The sequence below is a fragment of the Pongo pygmaeus genome, chromosome 16 (assembly GCF_028885625.2).
Source record: "Pongo pygmaeus isolate AG05252 chromosome 16, NHGRI_mPonPyg2-v2.0_pri, whole genome shotgun sequence".
In the NCBI taxonomy this organism is placed as follows: Eukaryota; Metazoa; Chordata; class Mammalia; order Primates; family Hominidae; genus Pongo; species Pongo pygmaeus.
Window position 1 is genome coordinate 50219730 of NC_072389.2, and position 15338 is coordinate 50235067.

The following is a 15338-nucleotide window of genomic DNA, read 5'->3' on the forward strand; positions in this document are numbered from 1 at the left end:
CCTAAGGCTAGTCCTGCTTCTAAAAGCTACTCCCTGTCCCTGGTGCTCTTCTAGTTTCTCTGAAAAGAATGGTTTCTAGTATAAATTTCAGGACTCTGTTCCCTTTTTTAGGCACCCAAGCTCACCAATCAGAAAGACATAATTATTGCCCAAAACCCCGTCGCAGAGGGGACTATCTGGAATTTTAGGATTCCTCCTCAGACTAGCAGGCCTAACAAAGGCTATTCCAAAAGCTAAGATATGGGGAGCCTCAGAAATTATAGACTCCAAAATTGGGGGGCAGATATCCTTCCTGTTCATATGATGAGAAGTGAGGACAAAAGGCATCACTCTTACGACCCTGGAGATCCCTTCCCTCCTTCAAGGTATGGCCCTCCACTCCATTTTGTGGATATCATCTTTATAGGACAAGGGTAAGGTCCCAATACCAACAGAAGAAAATGCTTAGGACTCTAACAGGTTTTCGAGAATGCATCAGTAAGGGCCACTAAATCCGTTTTTTCTCGGTCCTCTTTGTGGTCTAAGAGGAAAGGCAAGGGTGCAGGGTTTCGAGAATGCGTCTGTAAGGGCAACTAAATCCGACCTTCCTCGGTCTTCTTTGTGGTCTAGGAGGAAAACTAGTGTTTCCACTGCTGCTTCTGTGAGCAAAACTATTCCAAACAGCAGCGTCCAGGACCCGTTGCAGGTTCTTGGGCAGGAGAAAAAAAAACAAACCAAAACCACGGGCGTTTTTTTCTTTCAGATGGGAAACACTCAGGGATCAACAGGCTCACACTTGAAATGAATCCTAAACCATTGGGACAAATTTGACCTGCAAACCCTGAAAAAGAAGTGGCTTATTTTTTTCTGCACTATGGCCTGGTCCCAATATTCTCTCTCTGATGGGGAAAAATGGCTACCTGAGGGAAGTATAAATTACAATAGCATCCTGCAGCTTGACCTTTTCTGTAAGAAGGAAAACAAATGGAGTGAAATGCCTTATGTCCAAGCTTTCTTTTCAATGAAGGATAATCCACAACTATGCAAAGCTTGCAATCTACATTCCACAGGAGGACCGCTCAGCTTACTCCCATATCCTAGCCTCCCTACAGCTTCTCTTCCTTTCTATTAATGATGAGCCTCCTCTAATCTCCCCTACCCAGAAGGAAACAAGCAAAGAAATCTCCAAGGGACCACAAAAAAACCCCAGGGCTATAGGTTATGTCCTCTTCAAGCTGTAGGGGGAGGGGAATTTGGCCCAACCTGGGTACATGTCCCCTTCTCCCTCTCTGATTTAAAGCAGATCAAGGTAGATCTGGGGAAGTTTTCATGTGATCCTGATAGGTATATAGATATCCTATGGGGTCTAGGGCAAACCTTCGACCTCACTTGGAGAGATATCATGCTATTGTTTTGTTGCTGTTGTTGTTTTGAGATGGAGTCTCACTCTGTCGCCCAGGCTGGAGTGCAGTGGCACAATCTCGGCTCACTGCAAGCTCCACCTCCCGAGTTCACACCATTCTCCTGCCTCAGCCTCCTGAGTAGCTGGGACTACAGTCATCCACAACCACACCTGGCTAATTTTTTGTATTTTTAGTAGAGATGGGGATTCACCGTGTTAGCCAGGGTGGTCTCAATCTCCTGACCTTGTGACCTGCCTGCCTCAGCCTCCCAAAGTGCTGGGATTACAGGCATGAGCCACCTCGCCTGGCTCACTGGATTTATTGTTAGATCAAACCCTGGCCTTTAATGAAAAGAATGCAGCCTGACAATTTGGAGATACCTGGTATCTTAGCCAAGTAAATGATAGAATTTACTGAAGAAAGGGACAAATTCCCTACTGGTCAGCAAGCCATCCCCAGTATGGATCCCCACTGGGACCTTGACTCAGATCACGGGGACTGGAGTTGCAAACATCTCTTGACCTGTGTTCTAGAAGAACTAAGGAGAATTAGGAAAAAGCCCATGAATTATTCAATGATGTCCACCATAACTCAGGGAAAGGAAGAAAATCCTTCTGCCTTCCTCAAGTGACTATGGGAGGTCTTAAGAACATATACTCCCCTATCGTCTGACTCCCTTAAGAGTCAATTGATCTTAAAAGATAAGTTTATTATGCAATCAGCTGCAGATATCACGAGAAAGCTCCAAAGCGAGCCCTGGGCCCTGAACAAAATCTGGAGGCATTATTAAAGGTGGCAACCTTGGTGTTCTATAATAGGGACCAAGAGGAACAGGCCGAGAAGGAAAGGTGAGATCAGAGAAAGGCCACAGCCTTAGTCAGGGCCCTCACATAAACAAACCTTGCTGGTTCAGAAAGGACAGAAAATGAAGCAGGCCAATCACCTGGTAGGGCTTGTTATCAGTGTGGTTTGCAAGGACACTTTAAAAAAGATTGTCCAATGAGAAATAAGCCGCCCCCTCGCCCATGTCCACTATGCCAAGGCAATCACTGGAAGACGCACTGTCCCAGAGGACAAAGATTCTCTGGGCCAGAAGCCCCTAACAAGATGATCGAACAACAGGACTGAGGGTGCCCGAGGCAAGTGCCAGCTCATGTCATCACCCTCACTGAGCCCTGGGTAAGTTTAACCACTGAGGGCCAGGAAATTGATTTCCTCCTGGACACTGGTACAGCCTTCTCAGTGTTAATCTCCTGCCCTGGACCACTGTCCTCAAAGTCCATTACCATCCAAGGAATCCTGGGACAGCCTGTAACCAGGTATTTCTCCCACCTCCTCAGCTGTAATTGGGAGACTTTGCTCTTTTCACATGCCTTTCTTGTTATGCCTGAAAGTCCACACCCTTATTAGGGAGGGACATATTAGCCAAAGCTGGAGCTATTATCTATATGAATATGGGGGACAAGTTACTCACTTGTTGTCCCCTACTTGAGGAGGGAATCAACTCTGAATTCTGGGCATTGGAAGGACAATTCAGAAGGGCAAAAAATGCCCGCCCAGTTCAAATCAGGCTAAAAGACCCTGCCACTTTTCCTTATCAAAGGCAATATCCCTTAAGGCCTTAAGCTCATACAGGGTTACAGGATATTGTTAGACATTTAAAAACTCAAGGCTTAGTAAGAAAATGCAACAGTCCCTGCAACACCCCAATTCTAGGAATACAAAAACCAAATGGTCAGTGGAGACTAGTGCAAGATCTCACACTAATCAATGAGGCAGTAATTTCTCTATATCCAGTTGTACGCAACTCCTATACCGTGCTCTCTCAAATACCAGAGGAAGCAGAATGGTTCACTGTTCTGGACCTCAAGGGTACCTTCATCTGCATTCCCCTACCCTCTGACTCCCAGTTTCTCTTTGCCTTTGAGGATTCTACAGACACATCCCTACTTACGAGGACATTCTTGCCTCAAGGGTTTAGGGATAGCCTTCATCTGTTTGGTCAGGCACTGGCCCAAGAACTAGGCCACTTCTCAAGTCCAGGCACTCTGGTCCTGCTCCTTCAGCATGTGGATGATTTACTTTTGTTATTATTATTATACTTGAAGTTCTAGGGTACATGTGCACAACGTGCAGGTTTGTTACATATGTATACATGTGCCATGTTGGTTTGCCACAACCATCAACTCGTCGTTTACATTAGGTATTTCTCCTAATGCTATCCCTCCCCCGACCCCATCCCACAACAGGCTCCCATGTGTGATGTTCCCCGCCCTGTGTCCAAGTGTTCTCACTGTTCAATTCCCACTTATGAGTGAGAACATGCGGTGTTTGGTTTTCTGTCCTTGTGATAGTTTGCTGAGAATGATGGTTTCCAGCTTCATCCTTGTCCCTGCAAAGGACAAGGACTCATCCTTTTTTTATGGCTACATAGTATTCCATGGTGTATATGTGTCACATTTTCTTAATCCAGTCTATCATTGATGGACATTTGGGTTGGTTCCAAGTTTTTGCTATTGTGAATTGTGCCACAATAAATATACGTGTGCATGTGTCTTTATAGTAGCATGACTTATAATCCTTTGGGTATATACCCAGTAATGGGATTGCTGGGACAAATGGTATTTCTAGTTCTAGATTCTTGAGGAATCGCCACACTGCCTTCCACAATGGATGAACTAGTTTACACTCCCATCAACAGTGTAAAACATTTCTATTTCTTCACATCCTTTCCTGCATCTGTTCGTTTCCTGACTTTTTAATGATTGCCATTCTAACTGGCGTGAGATGGTATCTCATTGTGGTTTTGATTTGCATTTCTCTGATCACCAGTGATGATGAGCATTTTTCCATGTATCTGTTGGCTACATAAATGTCTTCTTTTGAGAAGTGACTGTTAATATCCTTTGCCCAATTTTTGATGGGGTTGTTTGTTTTTTTCTTGTAAATTTGTTTAAGTTCTTTGTAGATTCTGGATATTAGTCCTTTGTCAGATGGGTAGATTGCAAAAATTTTCTCCCATTCTGTAGGTTGCCTGTTCACTCTGATGGTAATTTCTTTTGCTGTGCAGAAGCTCTTTAGTTTCATTATGTCCCATTTGTCTATTTTGGCTTTTGTTGCCATTGCTTTTGGTGTTTTAGTCATGAAGTCCTTGCCCATGCCTCTGTGATGAATGGTTTTGCCTAGGTTTTCTTCTACAGTTTGTATGGTTTTAGGTCTTACATTTAAGTCTTTAATCCATCTTGAATAAATTTTTCTATAAGTTGTAAGGAAGGGATCCAGGTTTAGCTTTCTACATATGTCTAGTCAGTTTTCCCAGTACCATTTATTAAATAGGTAATCCTTTCCCCATTGCTTGTTTTTTTGTTTGTTTGTTTTGTTTGTTTTTTGAGACGGAGTCTCACTCTGTCGCCCAGGCTAGAGTGCAGTGGCACAATCTTGGCTCACCGCCAGCTCCACCTCCCGGGTTCACGCCATTCTTCTGCCTCAGCCTCCCAAGTAGCTGGGACTACAGGCACCCACCACCATGCCCGGTTAATTTTTTGTATTTTTAATAGAGATGGTGTTTCACCATGTTAGCCAGGATGGTCTCGATTTCCTGACCTCATGATTCACCTACCTTGGCATCCCAAAGTGCTGGGATTACAGGCGTGAGCCATGGCGCCTGGCCTCCCCATTGCTTGTTTCTATCAGGTTTGTGAAAGATCAGATGGTTGTAGATGTGTGGTGTTATTTTAGAGGCCTCTGTTCTGTTCCATTGGTCTATATATCTGTTTTGGTACCAGTACCATGTTGTTTTGGTTACTGTAGTCTTGTAGTATAGTTTGAAGTCAGGTAGCATGATGCCTCCAGCTTTGTTCTTTTTGCTTAGGATTGTCTTGGCAATGCAGGCTTTTTTTTGGTTCCATATGAACTTTAAAGTAGTTTTTTCCAATTCTGTGAAGAAAGTCATTGGTAGCTTGATGGGGATGTCATTGAATCTATAAATTACCTTGGGCATTATGGCCATTTTCACGACATTGATTCTTCCTATCCATGAGCATGGAATGTTCTTCCATTTGTTTGTGTCCTCTTTTATTTCATTGAGCAGCAGTTTGTAGTTCTCCTTGAAGAGGTCCTTCACATCCCTTGTAAGTTGGATTCCTAGGTATTTTATTCTCTTTGTAGCAATTGGGTATGGGAGTTCACTCATGATTTGGCTCTCTGCTTGTCTGCTATTGGCATACAGGAATGCTTGTGATTTTTGCGCATTGATTTTGTATTCTGAGACTTTGCTGAAGTAGCTTATCAGCTTAAGGAGATTTTGGGCTGAGACAATGGGGTTTTTTTAAATATACAATCATGTCATCTGCAAACAGGGACAATTTGACTTCCTCTTTTCCTAACTGAATACCCTTTATTTCTTTCTCTTGCCTGATTGCCCTGGCCAGAACTTCCAACACTATGTTGAATAGGAGTGGTGAGAGAGGGCATCCTTGTCTTGTACCACTTTTCAAAGGGAATGCTTCCAGTTTTTGCCCATTTAGTATGATATTGGCTGTGGGTTTGTCATAACTAGCTCTTATTATTTTGAGATACATTCCATCAATACTTAGTTTATCAGAGTTTTTAGCATGAAGGGCTGTTGAATTTTGTTGAAGGCCTTTTATGCATCTATTGAGATAATCATGTGGTTTTTGTCATTGGTTCTGTTTATGTGATGGATTATGTTTATTGATTTGCATATGTTGAACAAGGCTTGCATCCCAGGGATGAAGCCGACTTGATCGTGGTGGATAAGCTTTTTGATGTACTGCTGGATTTGGTTTGCCAGTATTTTATTGAGGATTTTTGCATCGATGTTCATCAGGGTTATTGGTCTAACATTCTCTTTTTTAGTTGTGTCTCTGCCAGGCTTTGGTATCAGGATGATGCTGACCTCATAAAATCAGTTAGGGAGGAGTCCCTCTTTTTCTATTGTTTGGAATAGTTTCAGAAGGAATAGTACCAGTTCCTCTTTGTACCTCTGGTAGAATTCGGCTGTGAATCTGTCTTGCCCTGGACTTTTTTTGGTTGATAGTCTATTAATTATTGCCTCAATTTCAGAACCTGTTATTGGTTTATTCAGAGATTCAACTTCTTCCTGCTTTGTCTTGGGAGGGTGTATGTGTCAAGGAATTTATCCATTTCTTCTAGATTTTCTAGTTTATTTCCATAGAGGTGTTTATAGTATTCTCTGATGGTAGTTTGTATTTCTGTGGGATTGGTGGTGATATCCCCTTTATCATTTTTTATTCCATCTATTTGATTCTTCTCTCGTTTCTTCTTTATTAGTCTTGCAACAGTCGGTCGATTTTGTTGATCTTTTCAAAAAACCAGCTCCTGAATTCATTGGTTTTTTTGAAGGGTTTTTTGTGTCTCTATCTCCTTCAGTTCTGCTCTGATCTTAGTTATTTCTTGCCTTCTGTTAGCTTTTGAATTTGTTTGCTCTTGCTTCTCTAGTTCTTTTAATTGTGATGTTAGGGTGTTGATTTTTGATCTTTCCTGCTTTGTCTTCTGGGCATTTAGTGCTATAAATTTCCCTCTACACACTGCTTTCAATGTGTCCCAGAGATTCTGGTACTTTGTGTCTTTGTTCTCATTGGTTTCAAGGAACATCTTTATTTCTGCCTTCATTTCATTATTTACCCAGTAGTCATTCAGGAACAGTTCAGTTTTCATGTAGTTTTGTGGTTTTGAGTGAGTTTCTTAATCCTGAGTTCTAATTTGATTGCACTGTGGTCTAAGAGGTAGTGTGTTGTGATTTCTGTTCTTTTACATTTGCTGAGGAGTGCTTTACTTCCAACTATGTGGTCAATTTTGGAATAAGTGCTATGTGGTGCTTAGAAGAATGTATATTCTATTGATTTGGGGTGGAGAGTTCTGTAGATGTCTACTAGGTCTGCCTGGTGCAGAGCTGAGTTCAAGTCCTGGATATCCTTGTTAACCTTCTGTCTTGTTGATCTGTCTAATATTAACAGTTGGACGTTAAAGTCTCCCATTATCATGGTGTGGGAGTCTAAGTCTCTTTGTAAGTCTCTAAGGACTTGTTTTATGAATCTGGGTGCTCCTGTATTGGGTGCATAAATATTTAGGATAGTTAGCTCTTCTTTTTGAATTAATCCCTTTACCACTATGTAATGGCCTTCTCTGTCTCTTGATCTTTGTTGGTTCAAAGTCTATTTTATCAGAGACTAGGATTGCAACCCCTGCTTTTTTTTTTTTTTTTTTTTTTTTTTGCTTTCCATTTGCTTGGTAGATCTTCCTCCATCCCTTTATTTTGAGCCGATGTGCGTCTCTGCAGGTGAGATGGGTCTCCTGAATACAGCACACTGATGGGTCTTGAATCTTTACCCAATTTGCCAGTCCGTGTCTTTTAATTGGGGCATTTAGCCCATTTATATTTAAGGTTAATATAGTAGGCTTCAGAAGGTTGGTAATAACATACTTCTCCCAGCTAAAGAAGGATGTTTGAACCCATCATGCATTGTTATGTGTGAATTTGATCCTATCATTTTGATGTTAGCTGGTTATTTTGCCTGTTATTTGATGCAGTTTCTTCCTAGCATTGACGGTCTTTAAAATTTGGCATGTTTTTGCAGTGGCTGGTACTGGTTGTTGCTTTCCATGTTTAGTATTCCCTTCAGGAGCTCTTGTAAGGGAGGCCTGGTGGTGACAAAACCTCTCAGCATTTGCTTGTCTGTAAAGGATTTTATTTCTCCTTCACTTATGATGCTTAGTTTGGCTGGATATGAAATTCTGGGTTGAAAATTCTTTTCTTGAAGAATGTTGAATATTGGCCCCCACTCTCTTCTGGCTTGTAGAGTTTCTGCTGAGAGATCCGGTGCTACTCTGAGGGGCTTCCCTTTGTGGGTAATCCGACCTTTCTCTCTGGCTGCGCTTAACATTTTTTCCTCATTTCAACCTTGGTGAATCTGGCAATTGTGTGTCTTGTGGTTGCTCTTCTCAAGGAGTATCTTTGTGGTGTTCTCTGTATTTCCTGGATTTGAATGTTGGCCTGCCTTGCTAGGTTGTGGAAGTTCTCCTGGATAATATCCTGAAGAGTGTTTTCCAACTTTTTTCCATTCTCCCTGTCACTTTCAGGTAAACCAATCAAATGTAGATTTGGTCTTTTCACATAATCCCATATTTCTTGGAGGCTTTGTTCATTTCTTTTTACTCTTTTTTCTCTAAACTTCTCCTCTCACTTTATTTCATTAATTTGATCTTCAATCACTGATATTCTTTCTTCCATTTGAACGAATTGGCTGTTGAAGCTTGTGCATGCATCACATAGTTCTTGTGCCATGGTTTTCAGCTCCATCAGGTCATTTAAGGTCTTCTCTACACTATTTATTCTAGTTAGCCATTCGTCTAATCCTTTTTCAAGGTTTTTAGCTTCTTTGCGATGGGTTTGAACATCCTCCTTTAGCTGGGAGAAGTATGTTATTACCAACCTTCTGAAGCCTACTTCTCTCAGCTCATCAAAGTCATTCTCCGTCCACCTTTGGTCCATTGCTGATGAGGAGCTGTGATCTTTTGGAGGAGAAGAGGCATTCTGGATTTTAGAATTTTCTGCTTTTCTGCTCTGGTTTCTCCCCATCTTCGTGGTTTTATCTACCTTTGGCCTTTGATGCTGGTGACCTACAGATGGGGTTTTGGTGTGGATGTCCTTTTTGTTGATGTTGATGCTATTCCTTTCTATTTGTTAGTTTTCCTGCTAAGAGTCAGGTCCCTCAGCTGCAGGTCTGTTGGAGTTTGCTGGAGGTCAACTCCAGACCCTGTTTACCTGAGTATTACCAGTGGAGGCTGCAGAACAGCAAATATTGCAGAAGAGCAAATATTGCTGCCTGATCCTTCCTCTGGAAGCTTTGTCCCAGAGGGGCACCTGCCTGTATGAGGTGTCAGTTGACCCCTACTAGGAAGTGTCTCCCAGTTAGGCTACACGGGGGCCAGGGACCCACTTGAGGAGGCAGTCTGTCCATTCTCAGAGCTGAAACACCGTACTGGGAGAGCCACTGCTCTCTTCAGAGCTGTCAGACAGGGACGTTTAAGTCTGCAGAAGTTTCTGCTGTCTTTTGTTCAGCTATGCCCTGCCCCCAGAGGTGAGGTCTACAGAGCCAGCAGACCTTGCAGAGCTGCGGTGGGCTCTGCCCAGTTCAACCTTCCGGCTGCTTTGTTTTCCTACTCAAGCCTCAGCAATGGCAGACGCCCCTCCCCTGCCAGGCTGCTGCCTCAGACTGCTGTGCTAATAGTGAGCAAGGCTCTGTGGGTGTGGGACCCACTGAGCCAGGATAGAATTTAATCTCCTGGTGTGCCATTTGCTAAGACCGTTGGAAAAGTGCAGTATTTGGGTGAGAGTGTCCTGATTTTCCAGGTGCAGTCTGTCACAGCTTTCCTTGGCTAGGAAAGGGAAATCCCCTGACTGCTTGCGCTTCCCGGGTGAGGCAATGCCCCGCCCTGCTTCGGCTCACCCTCCATGGGCTGCAGCCACTGTCCAACTAGTCCCAATGAGATGAACCAGGTACCTCAGTTGGAAATGCAGAAATTACCGTCTTCTGCATTGATCATGCTGGGAGCTGCAGACCGGAGCTGTTCCTATTTGGCCATCTTGGAATGGAATGTGGATGATTTACTTTTGGCTACCAATTTGGAAGCCTCATGCCAGCAGGCTACTCTAGATCTCTTCAACTTTCTAGGTAATCAAGTGGGCAAGGCGTCTAAACTGAAAGCCCAGCTCTGCCTACAACAAGTTAAATATCTAGGCCTAATCTTAGCCAGAGGAACAAGGACCCTCAGCAAGGAACAAATACAGCCTATACTGGCACCGGTCCCTCAAGGAGTAGCACCAACCAGATTGATAAACTCACTTATCTGATCTTGTGGCCCTCACCCAGAAACTGACTCAGTCCAAGTGGACAGCTTAGATCCCCTATGATTTCATCTCTGACCCAAACAATCAGCACTCCTGACTCACTGGCCTTTCCCCACCCATCAAACTATCCTTAAAAACTCTGAGTCCCCGTATGCTCGAAAGCTTGGGGAGCCAGATTTGAGCAATAAGGAAATTCCAGTCTCCTGCATAGCTGGTTCTGCATGAACTCTTTCCCTATTGCAGTTCCCCTGTCTTGATAAATTAGTTTTGTCTAGGCAGCAGGCAAGGTGAATCCACTGGGGAGGTGGGAATGTAAGGGAATGAAATCCTGAGCATTGTCCTCAAAGGAGGGAGGGGCCTTATAGACTTAGGCCTATCTAGAAGCGCCTCTCTCCTCAGAGAGTAAAACCTCACTGTTTCTGAGGGCTGAGAGGCTTGAAGGAAGAGTTTGGGCAGAAACTCTGCTTTGAATAGAAGCAGTAGATCCAGTTGAGAGAAAGAGGTTCACAAATTCCATTGCATGGCTTTTTTTTTTTTTAAGACAGATTTTCACTCTTGTTGCCCAGGCTGGTGTTCAACTGTGCCATCTCAGCTCACTGCAACCTCTGCTTCCCAGGTTCAAGCTATTCTCCTGTCTCAGCCTCCCGAGTAGCTAAGATTAAGGCCCATGCCACCACGCTCCGCTAATTTTTGTATTTTTAGTAGAGACGGGGTTTCATCATATTGGTCAGGCTGGTCTCGAACTCCTGACCTCAGGTGATCCACCTGCCTCGGCTTCCCAAAGTGCTGGGATTACAGGCAAGAGCCACTGCGCCCGGCCTCATGTCTTTTTTATACTTAAGCACCAGGCCCATGTAATGATGCACGAATTCATTCACTCCTACTTGTGCCAGGCCCTTTGCTGGGGGCTGCAGACACAGGGCCGACGTGGACGCTGCGTCATGGTACCACCTGTCTCGCAAAGTGCACACCGTGCTCCACCCACAGCCTCAGCATTCTCGTTGCTAGGAATATGGACCCTCGGGCAGCACCTCAGACCTAGACCTACTGTATCAGAATCTCGGTGCTGGTCCTGAGAATGTGCATTCTCAACAGCTCCTCACATTCCCCACCCCCATTCTTCTGCAGCTAACGTTTGAGAGCGCTGGTCTGGTGTCTACTGCCTCCGCAGGCGGTTTTCAGGGCAGCCGTGTGTGCTTGGATGTGAGGCGGCAAAAACAGCGCGCTGCAGGGCCGGCGCGGTGACTCACGCCTGCAATCCCAGCACTTTGGGAGGCGGAGGCGGGTTGATCACGAGGTCAGGAGATCGAGACCATCCTGGCTAACACGGTGAAACCCCGTCTCTACTAAACAAAAATACGTGGTGCGGGCGCCTGTAGTCCCAGCTACTCGGGAGGCTGAGGCAGGAGAATGGCTTGAACCCGGGAGGCAGAGCTTGGAGTGAGCCGAGATCGCACCACTGCACTCCAGCGTCGGCGACAAACAAACAAACAAACAAACAAACCAACCGGCGCGCTGCAGACGGAGCCAGCGCCAGGGCTTCTCGCCTCCAGCCCTCTCCCGAAGCCCCGCCCCGCCTCCGGGTCGGTAGGAGGCCGGGAAGACCCGCCCCTCCACGCTAGCGCCGCCCGGGCTGTCACAAAGGAGGAAGCCTAGTCCCGCCCCTGCGTGCGGCGCTTCTCCCAGGCCCCGCCTTCCATCCAGTGCCCTGGACCCTCGGCTGGGCAGCGCCACCAGAGCGACCAAACGTCCCGCGCCTTCCAGGCCGCACTCGAGAGCCAAAAGAGCTGCATGGCGGCGGCGGCCAAGCCCAGCAACCTTTCCCTGGTGGTGCACGGACCGGGGGACTTGCGCCTGGTAAGCTGGGAAGGAGGGTGGGAAGCATACCGATCCTACCTCACTCTCCTCTGAGCCCAGCCGCAGTCCTGGCTTCCCGCTTCCAGCCTGGCGCCGGCCCCGCACCTTAAGCGCCCTGGCTGCCCAGATCCCAGCTGGTTCCCCTCGGGGTGTGGGGGCAGCGGGTAGTGGCTGTTGCGAAAGGCAGGGATCTAGTCGTGTGCCTCCCGGAACCTCGCCCCGTGGCTGGCACGTGGCCGGTGCCCAGGACGGTTGCAAATTGTTTGAATGAGGCTTTTTCTCTCCTTTGCCAGCTGCAGATTCGTAGTCCAGCCTCTTGTCATTGACCTTTTCAAAGAAAATGCTAAGGCTGTCTGAATTATCAGGGCAGACAGTGCAGAGCAGAGAAAGGGGGGCCAGAGGACACTTAGAAAGAGCAGAACTTGTATTTAACTCCCTTGCTTGGGACTGATAAACCTCCCTTGCAGGATTATGATGATCACAAGAGTACTCAGCACTTAGTACGTGCTCAGGAAGTGCCAGCTCCTTCTCCTTTCCTTCCAGTCTAGGCCTCCATCTCCAGAACCCCTGCTGTTCCCCTTGCCTGTGCCAGACTTGTGGATCTTGATAGCTCCCTTGTCTGTAAGGCTCCTTCTCTCCCTAAGACCCTGTCTGGTTCACTTTCCAGCAGTTTTTCTTTCTAATCCCGTGCCTCTGTCCCTTTAGGAGCATTCTGTATGTGTGTCCTCTGCCTTAGACCCTGCCTTTTGCTCCCTGGCTTGTGGCATCAAAGTTTAGGAAGTGGCTGAGTCAGCACGCTAGTCATGCCAAGGCTCCCTTGACAAAGTCCCTCTCAGATGGGCTGAGATGGCAGTGGGTATGTGGGACGAGTGCTAGCCATCTCTGCTGCTCCCCTGTACCTCCTTTCCCTCTAAGTACATGCGTCAGTGTGTAAACTGCAGTAATTCAGAAGCTTATCCAGATTAGCAGTTCTTGACTATTTAAGAATCTGTGGTGTCCCCTCCACAGAATGCAAACAGACTGAGTTTGGCAACAATTTCAGATTGTTCAAGGACTCCCTTTAAGCCGCTCTAAGCCCCTCTATAGAACCCTTGTCCCAGCTGACTCTCCATCTCCTCAGTTGAAGAAAGTGCCATGCCCAAGGTGATAGGTTTTGTTAGTTAACAGAGTCACGACAAGGACTCAGATGTTCAGACTCCCCATTCTAGTGCTCATTCCACTCTTTGGAGCCTCCACCCAAGGTCCTGCATTAAAGTGAGGCTGTTAGTGTTTATTGTTGCAAATGCCAGATGGTATTATAAGGGAAAGTGGTCCAGCTCTACACAGCTTGCAGAGTGATTTCCAACTCAGTACTTCATTCCACAAACATTCACTCATGAAAGGGTACCTGCCATGTGCCAGGCACTGGGCTGAGGGCCCAGAGAGGAGAACACAGCGCCTGCTCCCAAGTTTACTGAGGGATGCAGACAGATAAAGTCAACAATTATGACAGAGCCCGAGGGCTTTGATGGAGGCCTCAGAGAGAAAAGACCCCACAGGGAGGGGCCCTTGGCCCTCTATCTGCTCAGAGCCTGCTTAAAAGTCATGCACCTAAGGTGCAGAAACACAGTTAAGTTATCCTTCATCTTACCTCAAACTCATGGTCTTCCACTGCTCAGGCAGACTACCTCTACTATGGTTCTGTAGACAAAGCTTTGAAGATTAGAGCAGCAGCGAACTAACCTTGATCTCATCAGCTTTGCATTAGAACCCACTCTCTGACTGGATTAGGGGCTAGGTTGGGGTGGCTGTAACCTGAAGTGTCTAGAAAATATGATGGGCTAGAGAATTTCACCTGTGGTTGTGTGCTGGAACACTAGCTGGGTAAAAGAGTTCAGAGGAGGATTTGGGAAAACACCTAGGCTCAGTTTGAGAATGGGAAGTGGTAGGGTCATTTACTAGTCAGAGTACATTAAAATGATGAGATTAGGTTTGAAAAGTTGAGTTTAAGATGTCTCTGGAGGCCAGGTGTGGTGGTTCATGCCTGTAATCCCAGCACTTTGAAAGGCCAAGGTAGGCAGATCACTTGAGGTCTGGAGTTTGAGACCAACCTAGCCAACACGGTGAAACTGTCTCTACTATAAATACAAAAATTAGCTGGGTGTGGTGCGGCATGCCTGTAATCCCAGCTACTTGGGAAGCTGAGAATCACTTGAGTCTGGGAGTCAGAGATTGCAATGAACTGAGATCGCACCACTGCACTCCAGCCTGGATGACAGCAAAACTCTGTCAAAAAAAAAAAAAGATGTCTCTGGGACAGGACACAAGGTGCCTTTGAGAAATTTCCTTGGGTGCAGGGGTCTGGAGTGCAGGGATACTATCTGGGGTGGAAATGTAAACTCAGGAGTCCTTTGCTCCTCTACTGAGCAGTACTGCACTGCCCCCCCACCCCCAGGAGGCATTTGGAAATGTGTCAGGGAGGCTTGGTTGTCACAATGACTGAGGAGCACTACTGCGGACTTTATTCAGTTCATAGCGCTATCCTGCACAACAAAGAGTTGTCCTGTCCCAAATAGTGCCCTATGGGGAATTGTGGATGGCTGAGCTTGCCTGGGCTGAGTGAACCATGTAGAGTGAGAAGGAAAGAGGAGGAGGACATTACCCTGGAGAGAGCCCCAACACTGGAGGGGAAAGGGCAGAAAGAGTTGTCAGCAGAGGAGACCCACTGTGCTGCCTCAGGTGCACCTGCAGCTCAACACAGACCTTCTGGGCCCTCGCCACTCCTTCTCAAGTATGGTCTTCCACCAGCACCTCCACAGTGCCCAACCCGGACCCCCAGTGTGGTATCACTGCTCCTCCACCTTTTCCTTAAGACAAATAGGCTCAGTGGCTTGGGTTTGGGGTCAGTAGTGAACCAGAGATAGCAACTAGGAGGAACAATCCTGGGGAAGCTTTGAGGGGAACCACCCATTTTCCTCTCTGCAAGAGGACCAAAATGAAACTCAGGATTTCCTGGGCTTAATAAATTGTCAGTGGATGCATTTTGGGGGGAAGAAAAGCCTTGGTTGGATATGAACTACAAAAAAGATAAGGGGACGTGGGGAGAATTTGACTGTTTTCTTCTTTTGATGTAAGACCACCAGCCGCAGATTAAAAACTCTTCCATTTCTGGCTGGCTGGGGAACTGAAGCCCAGCAAACTGTGGCCGGTTTAGGTATACCGGGGGC

The 15338-nt window shown here is 46.1% G+C and overlaps 1 protein-coding gene across 1 annotated transcript in view; it reads left to right on the forward strand.

Annotated features, from left to right (window-relative positions):
* The first annotated feature begins 11229 nt into the window (after window positions 1-11229).
* Window positions 11230-15338, forward strand: part of SORD (sorbitol dehydrogenase) — a 47000-nt gene continuing 42891 nt past the window's right edge. The window contains exon 1 of the mRNA XM_054450917.2: window positions 11230-12132. Coding sequence (XP_054306892.1) covers window positions 12067-12132 — 66 coding nt within the window. The 5' untranslated portion in view covers window positions 11230-12066. The remainder of the gene's footprint in view (window positions 12133-15338) is intronic.